At 32.0% G+C, this 23939-nt stretch overlaps 2 protein-coding genes across 2 annotated transcripts in view; both read left to right on the top strand.

Moving 5' to 3' along the window:
- LOC136982205 (uncharacterized) overlaps nucleotides 1–11318 on the top strand; it is a 28338-nt gene extending 17020 nt beyond the window's left edge. Inside the window, exons 16-28 of the mRNA XM_067278640.1 lie at nucleotides 2281–2332; nucleotides 6680–6794; nucleotides 7392–7547; nucleotides 7599–7775; nucleotides 7852–7945; nucleotides 8031–8120; nucleotides 8679–8856; nucleotides 8925–9004; nucleotides 9722–9844; nucleotides 9917–10037; nucleotides 10115–10301; nucleotides 10847–10989; nucleotides 11059–11318. Coding sequence (XP_067134741.1) covers nucleotides 2281–2332; nucleotides 6680–6794; nucleotides 7392–7547; nucleotides 7599–7775; nucleotides 7852–7945; nucleotides 8031–8120; nucleotides 8679–8856; nucleotides 8925–9004; nucleotides 9722–9844; nucleotides 9917–10037; nucleotides 10115–10301; nucleotides 10847–10989; nucleotides 11059–11274 — 1732 coding nt within the window. The 3' untranslated portion in view covers nucleotides 11275–11318. The remainder of the gene's footprint in view (nucleotides 1–2280; nucleotides 2333–6679; nucleotides 6795–7391; nucleotides 7548–7598; nucleotides 7776–7851; nucleotides 7946–8030; nucleotides 8121–8678; nucleotides 8857–8924; nucleotides 9005–9721; nucleotides 9845–9916; nucleotides 10038–10114; nucleotides 10302–10846; nucleotides 10990–11058) is intronic.
- A 2322-nt stretch (nucleotides 11319–13640) lies between these two features.
- HERC2 (E3 ubiquitin-protein ligase HERC2) overlaps nucleotides 13641–23939 on the top strand; it is a 191235-nt gene continuing 180936 nt past the window's right edge. The window contains 4 exon segments of the mRNA XM_067278755.1: nucleotides 13641–13796; nucleotides 16564–16665; nucleotides 19996–20103; nucleotides 21819–21942. Coding sequence (XP_067134856.1) covers nucleotides 20029–20103; nucleotides 21819–21942 — 199 coding nt within the window. The 5' untranslated portion in view covers nucleotides 13641–13796; nucleotides 16564–16665; nucleotides 19996–20028.

Below are 23939 nucleotides of genomic sequence, written 5' to 3'. Positions count from 1 at the left end.
TTAGGGAATGTTTGTAAGGGGGCTTGATGTCCGTGTAGACGACGTCGTCGCAAACTACATTCCTGACACGTCTGGCAATGATGTATGACGTCTTTGTTCATTTCGGGCCAATAAAACTGCGTCTGTAATTTTTTTCTCGGCTTCTTTGCGCCCAAGTGTCCCGAACTTGGAATATCGTGGAACAACTTCAAAACGTATTCGACCATAATTTTAGGGATGACTAATCTGCCCCAAGTTTCGTTTCTTTCCGGGTTTGTCTTTCTATGATATAAGGTTTGATCTGCGTCTAAATAAAACTCGCTACCATCTGTGTTCAGACCCTGTTCCTGCGGGGATAGGTTTTCTGTTAGGCGTCGTCTAATTTCCTTACAAAAAGGGTCCTCCGATTGTTGTTCCCGAATCTGAGCTTTACTATATATTGGGCGCATCTCGTTTACCGGTATTTGGGCTACAGGTACTCGACTTAATGCGCCCGCATTAGCTTGTGCTTTTCTGAGCGTCCGGGAAAAGCATTGCGTTGATTTAACATACGATCGCGACGTTTCGTTTTGTTTTTCGTTTTCTGCTGTGAAAAATGTGCCTATCTTAATTCCTTTCTTTGGTTGTTTTGTTCGCGTGCGATTCCTTTTTTGTTTTTTCTTATTTCCCATTTTGCTATTCTTTCTATTACCGTTTGTTCGGGTTAAATCCCTTTGATATAAACTATCCTTCCGTTCTTTTGTCTTTCTACCATTGCAAACTCGCTATCGTTCTTACTTATGTTACGTGGGTTGTTAACGTTATTATGAAAGTTCGCTAATCCCCAGAACGTAACTTCGTTACCGGTAGGGAAAATAAGCTTCGCGTTTTTTATCGAAATCGTAAGATCGTATTTCTCAATCACGTCTCTACCTAGGATCCCGTCATTAGGCTCTGTTATTTTGGGCTCCACTACATAACAATCGTGTCTAAAATTCAATTGCCCGATTCTAAACGCTAAATCGAATTTTCCGATCGTCTCTATTGTGTGTCCTGTGACACTAAGTGACTCTACCTCTCCGGTTTCAGCTTTCTTTAACTGCGTAAGTTCGAAAATAAATCTTTTGATATCAAAGAAACTGCCGCGCCTGTGTCTATTGTTAATTTCGCTCTTTTATTCTCGATTTCACAAACTAAAGTGCAAGGGGGTAAATCTTCATCTATTAATTTAGATTCTTCAACACCCGATAAACGAGTAGCTTCGCGCGGATAATCTACTATTTGCTCTAAATCTCGACGCTGTTCTTTCGCTTTCACCGAAGTTATTCTACTTCCGTCACGATTAAACCTTACACTATCCTTATTTAACTCCTGTGATACATTATTTGCTTGCCGAAGGCTTCCCTCCGAACTGGGCAACGCTAAATATTTAGGAACGGTCGCATTATCTAAAGCCCGTTCGGCATTAGGGTTGTTTCCGATCCAACCTTGTGCGTAACGCACCGGGTTGAAAGGCAAATATTCAGAGTTCTGATCATCCCTAGGTCCTATCTGTCTATACTGAACAAATGCCCTTCTATCTATCGATAGAAGGGCATTTGTTCCCGATATCGCGACGAAAAGGGATTATTTATAACAGGAACCCGCCATTCTGGAGCGTTAGGGTTTCCTCTCCACTCCCCTCGATTGGGTGGAGAGAAGGTATTTCCTCCATACCAATCGGGTAGTGGGGGTGACGCATAAATTCTACTTTCTAACCAATTTGGCATAAATTGCCGATAATTTGTTGGTCCCCATTCGAAATTCGATCTAAAAGGAAGTGAATTATATCCCGAGTATCGTCTAGAAGTGATCTGGACAGAATAATTCAATGACGATCGGTTATTTGTAGGAAAACGCGGTTGTTGTAAGCGCTGCGGCTGCGCGAAACTGGCTGGTTGAGAGCTCGAATAGGTATTGGGGTTACCTACTTCGTGTCTCTCTCGTATCGCGGATGATGGCATTCGTTTATTTTGATTGGATTCCCCTCCTCGCGCGCTAGTTGTTTGCGCTGTCGAGGACCGATTGTCTAATCTCTTCCCTACTGTTTCTATCTGTTTAGCGATTTGACTTATTTTCGCTTCTAATGCATCTTCCTTATGGGGTTTTGTCTCGTCGGCTTTCGTTGGGGAATCCTCTGTCGACTCCTCTACGTTTCCTATATAATTCCGCTGTTTGTTAGTCAATTGCTCAATTGTTTCATCTCTTATCGCTATTTTTAAAGCTTCCGAAAATGTAACTGGGTCATGGGTCATTACGTTACGTTTCATTTTTTCATTTAAGCCGTGCAAGAATTGAATGGGGAGCTTCTCGTCCAATTCCTGTTGCTGACACCGTTTGATAACGGCATTTTCTTGCTCGTTTGTCCCGGTTCGATCTACAATTATAGCGCTAACTAACGTTTGTAACCTAACGGCGAATTCTTGAACTCTTTCGTCTTTGCGTTGCGTACACGCGTGCAATTTCTGTACCCTAATAGAATATGGTTCTCGGTCAAATATACTTATCATTAAGCGTTTAAAGCTTGCGTACTCCGTTACTTCCTTTATTTGGAGGTCGCGCCACGCAAAATCTCTCGCTATCCCTGTCAGTTTACACTTAGCAATGCTTAAACATTGTCTAGGGGTCCAACCTGCTAATCCTGCGACTTCTCCTAACGTATCAAAAAAATCTGTTACGCGCCCCGCGTCTTCCGAGTACGTAGGTATCATCCCACTAAAAACTGAAAGGGCGCTAAGTGAGCCGCTTCCTAAGTCGCGAGTCGGCGCTGGAGAGCCTGTCTCTGTTTCCATGGTTCCCACTTTTCTCTCGGCTGCCTCAACAATTATTGTGGAACTGAAATTGTTTGCAATTGTTGAAAAAACAATCAGAAAAATCCCGCTTGCTGACACCAGTGTGAGGTTTGCCGAACGACTGCGTTAGCCAGGATAGTCGCGCGGTCGCGACCAACGTGTGGGAGAAAATAAAAAACCCTCAGAGACAGACTTTCGTTCTTAACCCGTTTACGGCGTTTATATAACAAAAGGTGCTTACAACTACGATACACTTTTATCAGCGACGGTGTTCGAGTCTTCTGGGCCCCTTTTCGAATGCGAAGGTCCACGAGAAAAGTTCTCCGATGTTTTCGCAGGAGTATGATGGCCCCGGGGAGCACTGTTCAGTTTCTCGAGGGAGAGTTCCGGAAGCAGGGACGATTCGGATAACGGGTGACAAATCCAGGGGAGCGGGTGACATTCCAAAAGAGATGTAATCCAACTGCCGAAGATCACGGAAACACACAGTCGTAAGATCGCGAGCCAAAGCTCCAAGAACCAAGAACCGAGAGAACTGACAGAACGTCACATCCCTTTTTTTGTCGGTTTTTATAAGTTTTTCTTGAGTCCCAGATCGAACATTCCGATAGGTCGATGCCGACTGACTCCCGCTCTCCAATTGGTCCCCCCCTTCGTTACGAATTGTAACGAGATCGGAACCCCGATCGTTGGATGAGTCGACATCGACCGACAATTCGATTCCTATCGAAGATGTTCGATCGCAGTACTCAAATTCACCTATTGTTTCAACCCGAGAAGTCCTGATTTCTCGGATATTTCCACAGACATGCCCTTTCATGGACATAAAATATTCATTTTTCGTTTTCCCTTTTTTTAACTTGTTGATGGGGTTTTTTACAACACTAATTTGTTATAATAATAATTATTATTATTTGCTTCTATTCAAAAACAAAAAAAAATTTTTTTCCTTTTTGCACAAATCCTAGACCCATATCCGAACTTCACATTAGTATAAAACGTGGCCCAAAAGTCGGTTAACTGTTGAAATTGTCGTTTCGGTTAACTTACTTTTGGGTCACACGTTTCCTGCATATACATACACTTATTATACGAGGGATGGGACTCGATTTATCAGAGGAAAATGCACCGAAGCATGGAAATTCCTAAAACATGTTAGAAATGAAATTAATAGAACAGTTTATCTCGGTTAACCAAAATTTTTTCTCGGTATTTAAAGGAACTTAATTTTCTGATAATTTTTTATAATTTTCCTAATTTACGAACATCGGCAGATATATTTCCTCTCTGAAAATTATAGCATATTTCGCACAAAACATTTAATTCGATTGAAAGAAGCAGTTTCTTCCAATGTTACTCTTCGTTGAGAAGGAGTAGTCTTCGCTAAAAGCGCTAACGTATGATAATTTTTTTTTACGTTCTTCATTTTATCGGTAAGTGTAGGGCTATGCAAAAAATACCTTGTTTGTCAGAAAAACACGAATCTCTCACAGAAAATTTCTCATCTGTTTTAGGATGGAAATCCAATAAAAAAATAACCAAATTCCTTTTCTGTCACTTTTTTATATGCATCCACGAAAAGATTAAAATTTTCTGCAAAAGCCTGATGATCCAAACAATTTACGATTACTTTTAAATAAAATCAAATAACGAGTATTTAAACTTATATATGAGATTCCATCATAAACAAAAATGCTGTTTTCGGTGACATCGGATCATCAATTATTATTAAATCTCGTCGTTGCACAGAGTCTGGTAACCCATACATAAATTTGTTATTCTTTTCCTATTGAAAAGAAGACGGTAGATATACGGAGTAACACCAGAAAATCATCTTAAGAAGATTTTCATGAATTTTGTCGCCAATAATTTTTCTTGCCGATGTGGTTTTCCCCGATTGGGAAGAACCCGCAATTACGCAAGTACTAGGATATTTGAAACATATATTAATCGACCTTAGGAAATTTAGAAAATTTATAATATTTCATTCCTGGACTTATCTCCTCGAACATTAATAAAGTTTTCCCATCGTTTTTATCTTATATTTCTCTCGTGTCTTCTGCACATCGTTCGAACGAACTGTATAATCCGTTACGTACATCGTTAATTCCTCCATCCTCGTCAACGATTATAAAACCTTTATCTCCTTTCCAAATTTCTCTGACTTTAAAATAGCGCAAGATAAATGGAAAATTATCGGGAATATCGAACGAAAAGTTTTTCGCTGCAGAAATACAAGGTCAAAGGCAACACAAAGAAATAGATTCAAAATGGAGGTAAGAACACAACATACGTTTATTCTTTAGGAAGAACGAAAAACACACCACTTAAGGAAAACGGCCCCTATTTAGGTGTCGAAACAGTGAATAATACCCGGAAAACTGACTTCTTTGGTGAGGCGCGAACCCGCGATCAACTACCACCGTTCGGTAGTTTTATCCAGGGATGGGGTCTCCGTGGAAAAATACACGACTTCCGACTCCCTAGTCGGTATTTTTTTAAATCTACTCCAACTCCCGACTCTCGTAAAAAGATTCGATTCCTCGACTCCCGACTCCGATTCTCCATCCCTAGCTTTAGCCATTCGACAATTGGCTCCTATTTGAGAAATTATAAGTTTCCTCCGCCCGATGTCGTCACATTCGTTTGGAGTGCCCTCCTCGCATCAACAGACCGTATTCAAATGTTTTCCAAGAGCCTTCTTAGGGCGTTTATATTGGCGTTACTTATAAAACTATGTAGTAAATAAATTTTATTACATCAAAAATAATGGTTATATAAATAATATTTTAGGGACTTTTTTAAATTTTAATGTATTGTTCTAGCTAGATATATTTTTTAATGTTATTTTCTATTGTTTGGCTAAACAACTGCTATATTCTTGAAATAATTAAAGGTATATACTGTAATTTTCCTCGTATATTTATGAATTAATTAAAATTTTCCTCCAAGATTAGTCAAAAATGAACAAATACAAGTAAAATTTCTGCATCGAGAAATCTTTTTCACTCAATAAGGAAGTACGTAACAACTTTTTAATTATTATTTTTTTAAGTTTTGTATAATAATATTAAAGAAGTTGGTGTAAATCTAGGAAAAATCTTCGGGAATTAAATATAATTTAATTCATTCTTTAATTTTTTAAAAATTAAATGATATAAAAGAAGATTTTTATGAAAATGCAGACTTTTAAACATTCGGTTTGCATCTATTAACACGCCACACCGATGAAGATCTGCAAATTTTTGCTATATTCAACAATTTTATTGAAATATGCAGAAACAAAAACGAATTCTTCTGATGTTTCGAACGTTGTAAAACATTATAAAGGTGTAAAATCGATCGAAGAATTCGAAAACAACTTAAAAAACTTAACAAAACGAATTTTGAAGACCTTTATGCCACAGATCATCAATTACGGTTACGACTTGAATCTCAGTTTGCCTTGTTTAGGAGCTTTCGTGACATGGGCTGGCGGTTTACAGACTCTCAAAGAATGGGCGTTTTTAAGTGAGTACAATGAAAATTTTTACAAAATTTTAAAGAATTATTATTATAAATTTATGCTCTTCTTCTCGATTAGTGATCGATGCTAATGGTATTAACAGTGGATTTCTGGATGGCACCCTGTGGATGGTAGGTGCTTACGATCAATGTTTAGGGATCTCTGTGCCCAAGAACGAGCGATTACCCATCTCAAATGAGAATTTCAAGTTTCGTGGTCAAATGTGCACCGTTAAAATTCGACCGGCAGAAGGAGTATTAAAAGCAATCGAAGCATTCCAGAAAGGAAATGAAAGTGGCATTTCGTTGAATGACCGCAAAACGGTACGTCTAATTAATTTTGTGGCAATTTTTTCGATTTATTTTAATAATTTATTTCTTTATAGGTAACACGTTATTATAGTTTACTACGCCAGGGCTTGGAGAAAGGTTATCAAAGATTGGACGTATGTTTACCAGACAAGTGCACTTTAAGTGACATGAATAAAATGACAGAAGCAGGCAAGTATCCATTTTGGTATTATTGCTTTCTTGTTTAGTATATATATAATTATATTTTTCCTTGAATTTATGTTAAATAATGTAAGAAGCATAATTAAAATTACTATACTTTTGTAGCTGCAAAGATAATTGGAAACGAAATTTCTACATCTCGCTGCGAAACGTCTCAAACTCCAAACACGATCGGCACCCTTCAAATAATAATTCTGTATACTTTTAATTATTATTTCTGTGAAAATTTTAGAGAAAAAATTAATTGCGTTTAATATTTTTCAGTTGTTTATTTGGCATTAACATCTTTTTTCTTACATTTGGCACATTTTACGATGTGTTAACTCGAACGTTGAAGATCGGTTTATTTGATAATTGGTGTAAGTATTCGAGATTTTACTCTATTTCTACGTAACGTTATTGCAATAAGAATGGATCCATAAATTATCCACGGGATATTTTTAAATCTGTAATCTCGTTCTGCTTCGAAATTTCTGGAAGGGCCACCAGTGGCCGAGTGGATAAAACCACTGAACACCTGCCTGATCAATGGACTGGTCATATAGAGCTTTCCGGATTTTCTTCACGTGTCTTAAATCTAAATAGGGGCTATTGAAAGTCCTCCTCCCAGGAGGACTTCCTTGGCACACATACATCCACATTTTGAAATGCCATATTTCATCGAGCTATCGACCAGGAACGGATCCGAGTCGAATCCGATCCAACTTGTAGAAGGATCCACACGATGGACGGAAACGTTAAGTACAATTCACAATTTCGTATTAAAATGTTTACATTCGGCTATTTTTTCAGATATTTTTGGTGTCCTTCGTGATTTTTCTTTGTATGTTAATACCGAAAAGTTTTCCAAATTGGAAAGGCATCCTAAAGAAGTGAAGTGTATCAATGGAATGATTGTCATTACATCGATATGGATCGTTTTCTTGCATACTTATACATTCCCAGGAATGGTCGAATGCATTTCTTTCAGTAAGATTCTTGCGCTAGTAATTATGCACGTTTATTAATATATAATATAAAATTTATAATAAATTTACGTATTTAGGAAGCTTGAAAAATATATTTTTATTCCCTAAACAATTTTTATTTGTCCCTATTGGGAATGGGCCTATTTCTGTGGATTCGTTCTTCTTCATTAGGTTTGTAGTTTAACTTCTCTTGTTTTTATGTATATATATATATGTTATTTTATTTAATTGTTATATTATATTTAATGTATTTTAGCGGTTTCCTTCTCACCTTCAGCATGTGGGAAAAAAGTCTAAAGAAAGAGAAAATCAATTATATCTTCTTCTTGCTTTCTAAATATTGGAGGTTTGTAATTTGCATATTTTCCATAGTAATGTTATTCGTTTCTTGTAATTAAAATCGCATTTAGTGTACGAAATTCTAGCTATATTAATCTAGACTTTTGTCTATGGCCTCTTACACGCACAGTGGCGGATCATTCATAGGGTTCCATACTTTTTACAGGCCTCGTATACTTGTCGATACTTAGTCTTGATTCGGTATTCGGAATCCAATGCAACGAGATAGCAAGGACGTATCGTGTTATAAAGCTTTGTATTACACAAATGGACTTGACAAATCCTTGCTTGTTTAGGTCTTCGAGTTTTAGGGGCCTCATACAAGCATACATATGTGCTTGTTGGGATTGCGTCTCGATCCAATATTGGAATCCCGTATTTCCAATGATCGTAGACCTCATATAATATAATGTATCGTGTGATATTGGTTTTACATTATTTAAAAAGGACTTCTCAAGACAGGTTTTGCATGATCTAAACCGCCATTGTTAAGCAATATTGTTCCTTCACACAATTTTGTATAATTATTATTCACAATTATTAAAATGAATATATTTTAATACAGATTAACTATAGCGCAACTTTTAGCTATGGGTGTGATCATCATACTTCCACTTTTTGGATCTGGTCCATTATGGTACGATATGGTTCATCAACAAGCGACGAACTGCAGAGAAAAATGGTGGATTAATATGATTTACATACAAAATCTATGGCCTATAAGTCAAAAACTAAAAGAAATGGTAATGTATTATTAAAAACTTCCTTATTTTGATGGTGAAATTTTAAATAAATAAAACATTTATTATAGTGTTTGATACATACTTGGTTTCTGGCATGTTGGATGCAATTTTTTGTATTGACCATTTTCATATTGTTGTTAATACGTTGGTAAGCAATTTATATTCTATAATACAGACTACTAAGCTACAGAGTGGCCCAAAAGGTACCTACCAAGTTTAATGCTTTTTCATAAATGATCGACGAGGCATACAAATCTTGAAATCAGCATTTGAAGATATTATTCACCTGCATATAAACCAGATCTGAATCTTTGAGACGTCTTTTGATGAAAAGATCTCGAGGAATGTTATTGGTTTGATGGGGTATAGCAATACAACTCCTGCCAGAAGAGATGCTTCGTGATTTGTTTGTTTGTTTGTGTATGGCAACGCGACATATGAGTGATCTGTCGAGGGAGAATGCCTCCGGGAGGACTTTATAAGGGAAACTGGCACATATATATAGGTGTTACAAACACGAAGAAAATCCTGGAAACTCCATGCGGCCAGTCCATTGGTGAGGCGTAAACCCAAAACTAATTACCGGTAATCAGCGGTTTTACCTATTCGTCCTCTGGTGGGGCCTACTAAGTGCGAAATATTTGCTGTTCCGAAAGACGTTCTTTGAAGCGTAAGCCAATCTTTGGGATAAAATTGAAGAAGATCGAGGTTGAAGTTGAGGAAAGCATATTGAACACATGAATGGCTACAAGTATGACTTTTGTACCTCGTTACTTACTTTTAATCAATCATTAAACTTGGTGAGTACCTTCTGGACAACCCGTTATATACGATAAATCTGTAAAAATTTAATTTACTTTATTAGGAGAGAAATTTACGGTATTATCGCAACCGTTATGTTAATAGTAATTGGCTGCGTGACAACAGCAATTGATATGAAACTTAATAATATAAGTATCATACCTAATATTTACGTTAATAATTATTAGTAAGTACGATTTTTTATAATAAATTAAGTATTATTCTTGTCTCTTCACGAATAATTTTTAAAATATTTCAGTGAAGTAGAAAATGTGGTGACTGGGCTCTATTTTAAACCACATCTTCATTTGGGAAGTTATGGCATGGGCATAATATTAGGAATCTTCATGATACATTTCCCGGATTTAAAGTTAAGAAATGTAATATTTAATAATATAATTATTTGTAAGAATATTTACATTAATTTTAAATTATATCGAATTATGTTGCTTTTTAGAGGACACTAATAATCGGTTGGTTCGTGGGCATAACCTGCAGTTTGGTATCGTTATATGGCTTGTTCGGATACGAAGGAGTTTATCCGATGAAAATGATACCCGGTGTAGTATATACTGTGTTCTATGGTCTAGCCTGGGTCGCTGGAATCGGTTGGATTATATTTGTCTGCCATTCTGGATATGGAGGTAAGGAACGAGTATATGTTATATATAATATAGGCTATGCGAGTTTATACGATGCTACTACAAAAATACTGTGTAAATAGGTTGGATTTGTTAACGCGAGATGGAAATTTTATGGGTTTATACGTCTAATCTCGATTTTGTCCGTTATAAGGGCCTCAACCCGTAATAGCGACAATCATCAATGATGAAAGATGGAGATTATGACCGGATTGAATTTAGACCGGACGATCGGTGGCAATCTACCGCTCTGGAGGACCCGAATTCGGACGGGTCGAAAACACCAAAATATTTTTGGGAGTGATCCATCTATGGGGTGACACCCCATAGATGGACCACTCCCAATCCACCATCTGTAATTGCAAATTGCCTTAAAGCCTATAATATTTTGGTTAATTAACCAAATTATCACTTAGCATATTGATTGATAATAGATTAACCGAGAAAGAAACTGTTTGACAATAAATACAGTATACAGTACAGATTCATAAATGTTTAAACAATATATTTTTAAAAATATTATTAAATAATTATAATTTTTCATATAGGAATAGTGGATAAAATTCTATCTTGGAAAATTTTCATTCCACTATATCGACTTTCCTTTCTGGCATATATCTTTCATCCTATTGTTATAATATATCATCAAGGAAGATTAAGAGAAAAATTATATCTCGGACACGTGGATATGGTAAGAAGTTTCTAATAAAGTTAATTAATTAGTAACACGTTTTTAATTTTAACTTTTTTTTCAATACAGATGCTGCTAGCCATCGGTTACTCAGTTGTAAGTTATCTGTTAGCATTTCTATTCTATATATGTATAGAAATGCCTTTAAACCAATTGAATTCTAAACTAAGTAAAACGAAGAAAGTTTTCACTTTTAATAAAAAATTAGGGAAAATTTCGCCTACGAAAATCACCCAGAAAAATAAAAATGATATTAAGATAGTCATTGAAGAAGTACGTCTTTGAATTTTCAAATGTGTAGCGGTTTCATTTTAAAATATGTTGAAAAAAATGATAAAATTTCGATTCGTTAAATTTACTAAGTAAAAATTTAATTTTGTGTCTATACTTATTTGTAAATAAATTAAAAATGAAATAACTCAAATTCTCTCACACAAATCTTTTCTATTCGTAATTTTTAATCCGAAATGGTCGCAGCCGTCCGTTTTATCCCAGTCTCTTGTTATAGAAGGTAGCATCAATTCACATTATCACGGATAATCGGGGTTCTACTATATGCGTAGGGAGGCCTTAATTAAATTTAAATAAAAAGTGTTTTATATAAGTGTAAACGACAATAAATCAAAATGTTGACACGTAATTAAAGCTCCGACATCTGATCGCGACGGACGTTACATAAGCAATTAACGTCAATCGTTTCTTATCTTTAAGAGAACCTCACCCTATAGAACAGTGCCTTTTCCAACCTCTGATTATATAGGGCCTTTATGAAGCGCTATTTAAAAGGCACCCCTTTTGAGCCAATCACGAATGGACAACTTGCACGAGTTTTACAATTTTTTACAAAACTCACTCGCACCTTCAAAATTAAGCGTTTTGTCATATAATAATTAAAAGTATAAAAATTTATTTAGTAAAATATCATAACAGATAGCGCCACACGCAGTTTTATATGTTGCAGGGAAAGTTAAGCAACTCGTTGATGGATTTTTTAGTCAGTACAACAATACTACGACCTAATGCCACAGTTTGTTTTAATGTACTTAAAGTTACGTTACGACAAATACGTCACGCGTTACGCCAAAACGTTAATCGATTTAATTAAAATATTTCACTTAAAATAATTTCGTTTTTTTAATAAATAAAATTATAAAAATGAAATTTATAGACGTCGAGTACTTTCGTTTGTTATAAAGTAATACTAATGCTACTCGAAAAATTCCGCAATTTTTCTGTGTCGGGCCTCGCTTCCTCATCGCCCGGCCATCCCATTGTAAGTCACTATAGGCTTGAAAAAAGGCCTCGTTAGTGTCCACGGGGCAGAGAATAACGAAAAAATATTTATTTTCTATTGAGAATATTCACGGGCTGGGACAGGACCGCAGTGAGGAAACCTAAATTACAATTTACGAAATTTTTGAGGCTTCGAGACGAATCCAAAACGCCCGTGAAGTTGGCCCCCCAAGTGTTTATACCGTCTAAAAATTACTCATTGCATTGTACTACGTTTGTAGAGGATTATTGTTCTTTTGCCGTGAAAATTTCAAATCCAGACCTTAATAGTCAATTTTGAGCAAACGTATTTCTTTAAACGTCTTTCTAAGCTCTACACTACTCTATCGATAAAAATTTAGTTTCGAGTGTACTGTAGCTCTTTAATTCGTGACACACGAGCAATCTGCCAATAAGGAAATGACTTCCGAGAAGTCTTTTACGAGAAACTTGGTCCCTATTTAGGTGTTACAAACATGTGTTAGGCGCTTAGATGTTGTTTTCACCGTCTTCTTTTTATTGTTCTTCTTTACAAATGCATTACTCGATCAGCTAGACGGCCGAAGGGTTTAAGGTCCCGGTCTACCGTTACGAAGAACTTGCAATCGAATCCGGGCAAGCCCAAAGTTTTTGGGGAGTGGTCTGTTTCGGATATATTGGATCCCATCCCTCATCACCCGGCCGAACTCATAATGGGCTTTCTAAAAGAAGTTCTCCTAGAGTCCACAGGGCGGAGTTTAAAATATATTTTATAATGTAATCGAGATGGGTTAATAATAATAAGCGCGGAGCCCAAACGGTCAGAAGTAGAAATTTAATGCAAAGTTAGGGTACGCCATGCGAATGCATATTAAAAAGGAAATTTTGGAAATTCTCCCCCCTGGGGGAGAGAGAGAAAGGGATAGGGATTACCCTATATAACTCGGTTTCTACTGTACTATTCTAGATGTGTTTTTTTTTTTTTTTTTTTTTTTTTTTGCGTTTTTGCGGAAAATCGAACAAATTTTTAGACTTGTCTAGAAATTCTCTAATTAGCCTCGGAAGAGAGAGGACCTAATTCTTGCACCTTTGGTGAAAACGAATAAGATCGGCTATAATCTAATAATCTTAATCTTCGTTATCGTTACTTTTTTCCCGAAAACGCCGGGCTCATCTGCAAGTATATATTGATATATATAAAATGATATAAACAGTTTTTGACTTCCGTACAGGTATATGTATTAATATACCTTACAGGTATTATTGATATATTACTTATATAGATGTATATATATATATATATAGCTATATATTATAATTGAAAAAAGAAGAGAAAAATTTCTAGATCTGACAACAGTGACATAATCACCAAACGATTTAATGAAAATCGATCTGGCAACACTGCTTTGTCGGCAGCGCCAGTAAATAAGCAGGTTGCCGGTTGATGTTATAGTACTTAGTGATGTTTGCTTCTCTGTAAAAATTGTTGTCCTGAGAATTAGAAGAGTATAAATGCATTTATTAACGTACAAAGCGTCATTCTGACCTTCATTCTGGTATATTTAATTATTTGAATGTCTAAAATTTTATTAATTCATTTATTATAATGCATCTTAAGGTTATTATGAACTCAGATTGAAAATCTGATGACAGTTTAATAAATGAATTCATATTTTCCACATCAACAGATTTTAAAATATGTAACAAATAAATACAAAGTCATTTTGATAATTATATTAAATAATTAACATTCTCCACAAGCTTCTTTGTGTTATATGAACTTGTAAGGAATAGAATATGTGTATAAAAGTTGGAAAATCGGCCCTTTGTGGCTTTCGTGTGGCCTTATAAAGGATAAAATGATAAAAGTTTGCTTGTGATGTCATAAATTTGAGTTGTGAATGTGTTTGCCCCACTTTTTCGGTAAAATATCTGTGTAAATTTTATGCGTGTGCCGGATGTGCGGACTTTGAGTAACGTAGAGGCTTATGTAATCCCTTTGAGATCGGGTAGTTTATATTATAGGTTAACGGAGATGGGAAACTTTAATTAGAAGGCTGCGTCCGATCTCGGATTACGTGAGCTTTTATGTTACTCGAAGCCCGTACGAGTGTACGCGGGCGTCCCCGAGTTAACGCCCGACTTACCGACGTTTTGTACTTACGAACGGGCTACTAAAAAGCCTACTTTTATTATAACTTTATTATCGTGTTTCGGATGTTTTGACGTGCGAGTGTTTTTTGTATGTAGAAAATTAAAATATGTACTATATACTACGACACGTCTGACTGCGATGGTATACGCGTTTTAATTTAGCCTACAGATTTGACTCAAAGACGTACTTAAGAACAGAATGTGTATTTTGTGGGACTGCCCGTAGGCAAGTATTACGGCTAGATTTGTATCGAGCTACTATAAAGATTAGTCTTGCAATAACCAGCTGTAATGTTTGATTGATGATAATTGGGTTATTTGTATATTTAGTTATATATAATTTTATAATTCTGATTTAAGATTTCCTACATGTTAATTAAATTGTTTAAATTATACATAATCCTTTGAGAGATTTCAAGAATTTGGTACTTTAACAAATATTTTTTTTAGTTTTTCACAGCTTTATAATGCTAAAACTTATTTGAAAACTGTAACGGTAATAAAATCAAACTTATGAATTTGTAAATATATAATTTGGATGTAGACATATTGACAAGATCTTATCAAATTAAAAGGAACATTACAAATTAAGATGGAGGATTTATAACAAGTAAATGCCTCTGAATAACTTGAAAGCTACTACTGCTTGTTCTTTACATTTAAATTGAATTTGTAGTTAACAATGCCTATTCTAAATAGTGATGTTGGAAATCTTTCTTGACATATTGGTTATGCATATGCTAACTGTAATAAGCAATAATAAAAGTAAAATCTGTAAATTTTATTTTTAAATTTTTATGTGAATGAAATGGACGTTTGAAATAAGTTATTTCATTCCAATAAGCTAGTTTAATTTCTTGATATAGCATGTCATTAACATAATTATTATCTTTCGTCAAATTGATTCTGTGGATGAAAAAGACAAGGCAACTTATAATTTTGCAGCCTTCATGTTTGTATTATTGAAAATATTGAAAATCCTTTTTAAATACCAAAATATCAACTTGAAACAAAGTTAACATTTTGATATTTGAAAATTAATTGATTATTGATTAAATTAATGATTGAGAGTAATTTTAGGAAGTATATAACATAATCTTTAACAAGATTACTTATTTTTGACAATGTTTATATTATTATTCCAAAAGTGATTTTTTATATTATACATATTGTAAGAAATGTTCCTTCTAATTTTTTTTTTGTAGCTGAGCAGAACATGTACTTTTCTGAGCAAAAAACTTTTCTGAGCATATATATATAAAATCTTATTTTTTCCTATAAAAATTAAAATAATTAATTATAAAGTAGGGATTAAATTCATTTTAAAACATACTTCCATACAAAATATTATCTTTTTACAATGATTTAATGTATTTAATCAAAATATATGTAGCAATAATCATGTTGCAGACAGAGTGAGAAATAAGCAGACAACAATTCAAATCAGTGTGCATGATTGTCTGCGCAGCACATAAATTCTTGTGTACAGCAACAATTTGAGCAGTGCACGACTGCGCAGCTTAGAGGGAACATTGATTCTAAGTAATCTTTGAATAAGTAAAAACAAAGCAAATGAACTTCAAATGTTAAATCTACACTTATGAGCAACCTCATACCTTATACTTCATTTAACATATGCTGTAACTGTAATAGGATAATATATATATAAGTTATATGCTGTTCTGATATATATAAATATATGAAATAATAATATAATAGAATAAGTATTCTAGATGTGAGTATATTTTAAATATAAATGATTTTTCTTACACAAGTTATAGATAAAAACTTTTAAAATATTCTAGGCAACATTCCTCCTATGTTTTAGCACTTATATAAGTGCTTAAAAATATTAATTTACATTTTATACATACATACATACATATATATATATATATATATAATATACAATTTACATTATATATATATAATGTAAATTAATGTTTTTAAAATGAGAAAAATGACATAAACCCCATTGACTTACTTAATTAAACTGAAATTCTTGCAATCAAAGATACCATTAAAAAGAATTATACTCTGTTTTGGCTTACTAAAGTATAATTTAAATGATTTTATATATAAAACTTATAATAATTTATATTTTTTATTTAAAAAAGACTAATAATTTGTATTTATATAATCTATAAATAAATAAATTATATTTTTCAGATTACGATAGATGTGCTGAAGAGTTTGTATATGTCTATACAATGGCTTCTATTCAATAATAGAATTTAGAATTAACAAATCACATAAATTGCAAATTATAAGGTAAGTCATTTGAATTAATTGGAAAATCATGGAATAATGTTTTAATTTTTTTCTAATTTCATTAAAATATCTTGAGAAATTATTAAAAATGTAATTATTAGATTTTTTACGATTAAATATATCATAAAAGCATAAAAAGTTATTCGTGTTGTTATTGTTAATGAAAAATGAATTTATCTTTTAAAATATTTGTTTATGCCAGTGGCTATCAACCTTTCTGAGAGTGCAGAACATTATTTGTATACTTTTCATTATTCAAGTCATTGGCATCAATATATTCAAAAGTCATTGGTAGCAATAGCAATTCCTTCTTTACTATTCTCACAAATTAAAGTAATAAATTAATTTTATTTATTTATTACACAAACACTAGGAAATGCCATCAGGCAGTAGATTTCCGCTCGCCATTGAGCAACAAACTCAAAAACAGAGTTAAATAATAATAATAAACTTTATTATATTGAATAAAATAGTAAACATGGAATTGTCTATGGATAAAGTAGTATCTCGTAGTACACTGGAATATATTTGCAATAAAGAGTTTAAACTTTTCCACAGAACGCTCGGCAAGTTTGCCGAACATTGGTTCAGAAACATTGTATAAATGAAGCCAACCAAAGCCGTATGTTATCGGGCTAAATAATAACTATAATGTTAATAAATTAGCTCAATAACATACTGCAGTGGTTGGCTTTAGTTATATAATGTATTGGGTTTTAGTAGAGTTGTTTGAGAACCATTGGTCTATATCAAAGTTATAACAGTAAATTTATGATAAAGTGACTTTGGAATAAAATTAATAAGTAATATGAGATTTTTCTAATTATTTATTTATTTCTTATGATTGTATCTATAGAATTCTTTTTTCTTCATATTTTGTGCCTTATGCAAATGTTTAGAGTATGAGAAAGTAGAGAAAAAGATTTAATAGATAATTTTTATTTATGTATATGAATTAGTAAGGCTAAAATGAGACAGTATTTATCTTAAAGAAAAATTATTTCCTTCAGTTAATAGAATAAAAATATGTTTTTGATAAATAAAGAAGAATTTTAATTTTAAGAATGTGTTATATATTATTATATAATTATTTTTCATTCATTTTACATTTTACATTAAAATTATCATAAATGATGTATTTGATTCAAATTCATTTTCTCAGATTAAAAATTTTTTATATAGTTTATGAGTCAAAATATAAGTAAAGATTGAAAGAAAACTAAATAACTAGTAACAACATCCCATGCTGGGACAAACACAAATAAAAAAAGTTAATACACATAACAAATGCTATAATAAATATGTTGATATGAAATAACTTTTTTATGAGAATTATGTCATGTAGTTTATGGTCTAAGAGGACTGATTACAGAAATAATATATAGATTAAACTGTGGTTTATATTACTTTATATGTGAAAATCATACATTTTTATTTGTAAATTTGAAAAGTGGCTTACTTTGATATATAATCAGATAATTGAACTTGCTTACCTGTGTGTATAACATGGGAAAGTATTGGAATTGTCAGTTTTGATCATCCAGGTTTTTTGCAAATCTTGATGTTTCGGGACTCCTTGAACCCAAAAGACTGAAAAACAGGGAACAGTTCTATGTTTATGTGTTTTGGCATCTATTTTCTTTGATATCTCAGATTGGGTAAAGATTAAGAAATGAAATTTGTTATGTTAACTTGTACATAAGGCTAATAAATTTTGGTGGTTAAAGGTCAAGGGATGGGAAGATAGATGTGGATCATGTCGTATTGCAAATGGGATCAGACTTAATGACAATTTTACTCATTATAGACATTTACAATTTTTTTAAAAAAACTCATCTCTACTCTCAAAATTAAGTCTTACAGTAGAGCGTCATTTATCCAAAAGCTGATCAACCAAAACGTCGTTTAACCAATAGCTTTCCAGTCGGACTGTGTCATGCTGAACATTTTTAATACTAGATTAACTTCTAAAGTATAATTTTTTTGTTTTTATATTTTTCAATATATTTATTTTGTTTGTACAAAATAAAGAAATAATTTTTAACGATACAATAGCCACGATTATTATTATAAAAATTTTCGTTGGGCTTAAAATCGACGAAAATTTAACACGAAGCGACATGCAACGGAGAAAAATTTCAACATGGGATAGGTTAATATATTTTTACGTACATAATCGGTTATTTGAGAAATAAGTTATTTGAACAACTCCAGTCCCCAATTGATTCGGATAGACGACACTCTACTGTATTTAAGAATTTAAATTGAAAAGAAAAAAAGACTTTCTATACTTATGTAAACTAGATGATTCCATGAAATACCAAGAAAAGACATAACTCTAGAACAATTAAGGAATCTATTTTTTTATTCAGATTTAAACATTTATGGGACATAAATCCCACTATCAGAGTCTTCAAAGAAACATTGGAACATTAACATCAATAGCATGTTCTAGACCAACCGTGGCAGCCCGCGGGCCAGCTACAGCCTGCGAAAAGCTTCTATTCAGCCCGCGAGAACTTTAATAGATTATTAAATTGGAAAAATAACCAACTAATTAATAGTTATTTTTCCAATTCTTTGTAATTTTTTGAAAACGATTAGGAGAAATAAATGTAGTAATTAACTTTTTTTATTTATTTCATATTTGCAGACTAAAAAATTACAGGTCACAAGAAGGCGTCAATTAACTACTACGGCCCGCGGAAGAAATGTAAAATTTATTCTGGCCCATGTTATAAAAAAGGTTGCCCACCCTTGTTCTAGACATTTCAAGCATTTAAAAATTTGAATGTCCATTTAAGAGTTCTGTTGCATAATGGGACACTTTGAAAACATCAACTGATAAGTCAAAACCTTCTAACTAAATTTGTTGAAATTATAATAATTTTAACAAATAAAATGAAAGAATTTAATTAAAAACTTCAAAATGCAATGATTCTTAAATTGGGTAATAAAGGGGTAAAAGTTTGTAACTTATTACTTAATCATTGGAATTCAAAGTTGTTTACTATCTTAATTTGATCCAATGACCAAAAAATACATAAATATATTATTTCTTTCATTAATAATATTTTAATTAAATTTTTAATTTATTAAAATAGTAAATTAAATTTGATATCTTTTGAAATTAGTAAATTGTTTTTTATACCTTTTAATGAGATGTCCTTGATATTTACTTTATAAATAGAATATATTCATTGCTTAATATACTACTATCTATGTTTATTTTTAAGGAGATTTAAATGATAAAAAACTGCTATGAAAATTTAATGAATATTCAAGTGAAACTTATAGATAATAAATACATAATTTTTCTTTACATTTCAGTTGATAATAAAGATCTTAGTAGAATAATCAGTCATGCAGGGACTACAAAAAACTATTTTGAAACCACAGACAAGATTAGATTCAAAATGGCTAAAAACAGATCTTCAGGTATTTTTGCTTACAAGTTATAAATTTTATTTTACTATTTAGACACTATTACTATATTTCTTCAGTTCAAAGATGCATTATAACTTTCAAATTGAGTTTTCTAGATTTTTTTATGAAGTAAAAGGATTTTAAATAATGGATTTATTAAATTTTGTTAAATGATAACATCTTATAAAAACAATATAAATGTCATGAAAGTGATGATGTTCATTAACTCTATTTTCATACTTATCTGCTTTTATAATAGCTTTTTATATTAATAAAGCAGAAAAATAAATTGAATAATTGTACAGGAGAAGCAGTAAAGTCTAGAAGAGCCACAGTGATTAAACTGTGGCTCTTCTAGACTTTACTATATGTTCTACTTACAATGATAGCCAATTGGGTTTTGGACTGTAAGTGTAAGACACATCTTGATTTCAGAGAAGTAAAAATAGGTGTAAAGATCAGATGAAAAGATTGTCTTAGAATTGAGAAAACAATAATAAATATTTTCTGATTGTCATATGTTTTTAGGTAAATTTGACACACAAATAAAAGGAAAAAATATGTATCTTGTCATTATCATCATTCATTCTTGCTGATACCCAGAGGGTGTACTGTACAAGTCAACATGGTGAAAAATTCAATCTTTTATACTAACTACCATTCGTTACTTTTCTCCAAATTCTCCTATCGACAGACAAGTTTTTAGACTGGAGTAAAGTTAAATTCTTTTCCTCTAAGGCCTGCTTAACACCACCAATCCACCTTTGTCTAGGATGTCACTTTGGTTTTTTTATACATGTATTTTATTAAATAATAAAAGTTTTTAGCAACAAACTCAGAACATATTATGCATTTTATCTGGTTTATATATTTTGACATTGAAGTGTTATTTTAATTAATGATTTTTTTGACTAAATACTATTTGCTAATTGCAAATGCTACTTTCAAATTACACTTATTTTAAAAATTAATTTAACATTCTACCCTATTCTATTCTGTTTTGTTCTGAAGTTTATTCACTTTCTTTTCCAATGAGTTCTCAGGAGTGAACCAGAATTTAAAATAAGGAAATACTGTAATGTTAGTTTTGCTGTTTCTCTCATTGTAAATATTGAGAATTGATCATTTTTATATACTTTCTGGTTTAAGATACTTCCATCATGGATACTTTTACCTTAAACATGACTATTAAATACATAATTCATACTCTGATTTCTTATTTTAATTTGGCTACTGTTATTCAATAATTAATACAGATTATGAATAATAACAATATCATAATTTTATATTATAAATAAATAAATCATGTATATAAATCATACAGTTCTTTCTGAACTATTATTAGCCTGGATGACATTTTAAGAGAGTCTTTTTTGACTCTTACCTCCCTTTGTGCAATAAGAGGGCCTTTTTTAATAAAAGGCCCTCTTAGTGCACAAAGGCTCAGCTCTTGTCACCTGACCAAACCATAATGGGCTTAAGCCCATTATGGTTTGGTCAGGTGACAAGAGCTGGAGTTCAACATATCTGGGATAGGTCATTCTCCAAAAAATTCCTGACGGTATTTTGACTCTAGGAATGATTTCATATTATAAAAAATAATCATTTCTCAAATTCATATCAATTATTTCCAGTTTTATTCCTTAAAATTGTTTTGTTTAATTTAAATAAATATTTAGTTCTTAATTTGATTTCATAAATAAAATTTATTTAATTCTATTTTATAGATGGCATTTACTCAGGATGGATTGACTAATATGTGGAATGAACTAGTAAAAGATGGAGAATTAATATTTTATTATGGGGATGAATTGAATAATTGTGTTGCCTCTTCTATAAAACCTGATAAAAGTAAGTTTATAACAGAGATATATAACTGTATGTTGAATCATGCCACTATTGTTCAAAGTTTAACAGAAAAAACATTTATACTTGAAACCATGTTTAAAATTATTAGAAAAAATGCTAAACTCAAGAACCAAAAACAAATTTTATTCAAAACATTCAAATGTTTATTTTCTTTTTAGAACAGATTTTAAAACTGTTTTTATTATTATGTTATAAGGCTATAATTTGTTAAAATATATAAAAATCAACATAATTTAAGCCTTTGAAAAGAGTACACAGTGTAATAGATGTCACAAATTATAGATATGTTCCAAATTGCATTTTTTCTATTAAGGAATTATAATTATATTTTATATGAGTGAAGTAGATTAAAGAGTAAATTAAAATTTATATGAGCAATAATGCCAACTTTTTTATTTTAAATGAAATACTTTATATATTTCCTGTATATTTTTATATACTTGATTCATTTTTTAAATTTTGAATCCATTGATATACCACATGTAGGATTGTAGCCCGAAATTTCTGAGTGTGGGTCAACCACATGGCTGATGACTTGCATAGACTTAGTATAGGCAGGTAGGCTACAATAAAAACACAAGAACCCACAACCATTAACAACACATTAGTGTGCAAGAGGCTGTCATACCTCTGTGGATGTGTATGTCATATGCAAACCATTAATACATGTAACAATGTTCAATAAGAAAGAAAAGGCTGAACATGAACAAATATCAAATTTTATTCTTCCTTGTGGTTCTTTATGTACTGTATACTGTACCCTACCATTTGAATACAGTGCAGCTGTTTTTATGTTTCATCCAGTGGTTGATTGCTTGCTACATTCTTTTATTATGCTATGTTTATTTTTGAAGCAACATTGAAGGCTGACAGAGTTAGATGAAAGAGTGTTAATTTGGGAAGCACTGTCCCATGCCACCCTGTGTGGCTATATCCCTGCACAAGTCACACTGTTGTTCAGTTTTTTCTTATAAGAAGCCTAAATGTGAAAAATCTCAATTAGAATTGTCAATATGTCTAATCTCATAAAAAAACAAATTTTAATAAAATATTTGGAAAAGAAACAAAAGCTAATTTTATGGTTAATAAAACTTAAATATTAATTTGATGAAAATTATCAAAAACAAACAGATGTAATATTTTTTAATTATTTCAAAATGAATGAATAGAATTATTGAAAGCAGTCTTAAGCAGATATTTGAAATGGTTCTCATTTACATTTCTGCAAAGCATAGCCCATCTGATAATCTTTTTCATATCTTAAGATTTTCTGCTTTTGTAGGATTTTTAATATAAATAACATTTTTTATGAGAGGTAAAACAAAAGTCCTCGAACAGATGATTGGTGTCATTCGTGACAACTTAATTGGATTCTTATTTCCATTTCAGTGGCTACTAAATCTCATTGGTGCAGTCAGGAATCATCGTTGCAGAATATTCAGAATTACTTTATGTGTAAAATGTTTCTTGCAAATAGTTCTGAAAAGATTTATTTAAGTACTGAATATCTATGTATATAAAATTATTTTAGAAACAAAAAGTATTTACAAATAAACAACTCATACAACTTGATGCAGTTCAAATAAACACTCTAACATTAAAATTCAACAAGGAAAAACATACTTTAGTAAGCAAATGAACATTTTCAACCATTTTAGCTTGATGATGACCATTTAAAATGGGTGAAAATGTTTGTTTGCTTATTAATGTATTTTTTTCCTTGCTGTATTTTGGTGTTTGTTTATTTGATTAAGTATTTTTTAGTAAATACTGAAAAATATTTTAAAATTAAAATAATATGTTTTTACTTGCATTTTATGAAAAAAAAGTAAAATTTTCTACAGGTTCTATAGATTTCTGCTATATGATTAAAAGCATTCTGTTGTGAAGAAAGAATTATTAAACATTATTAGTGCTACTTCTGTAAAAGTTTTTCTTTTATCTATTGATTTAACATAAAAATTAAAATTAATGTCAAA

The sequence above is a fragment of the Centruroides vittatus genome, unplaced genomic scaffold, assembly GCF_030686945.1.
Source record: "Centruroides vittatus isolate TY-2023 unplaced genomic scaffold, ASM3068694v2 contig_817, whole genome shotgun sequence".
Lineage (NCBI taxonomy): Eukaryota > Metazoa > Arthropoda > Arachnida > Scorpiones > Buthidae > Centruroides > Centruroides vittatus.
The sequence above is the reverse complement of the archived record's forward strand: the minus strand, read 5'-3'. Positions and strand labels throughout refer to the sequence as shown.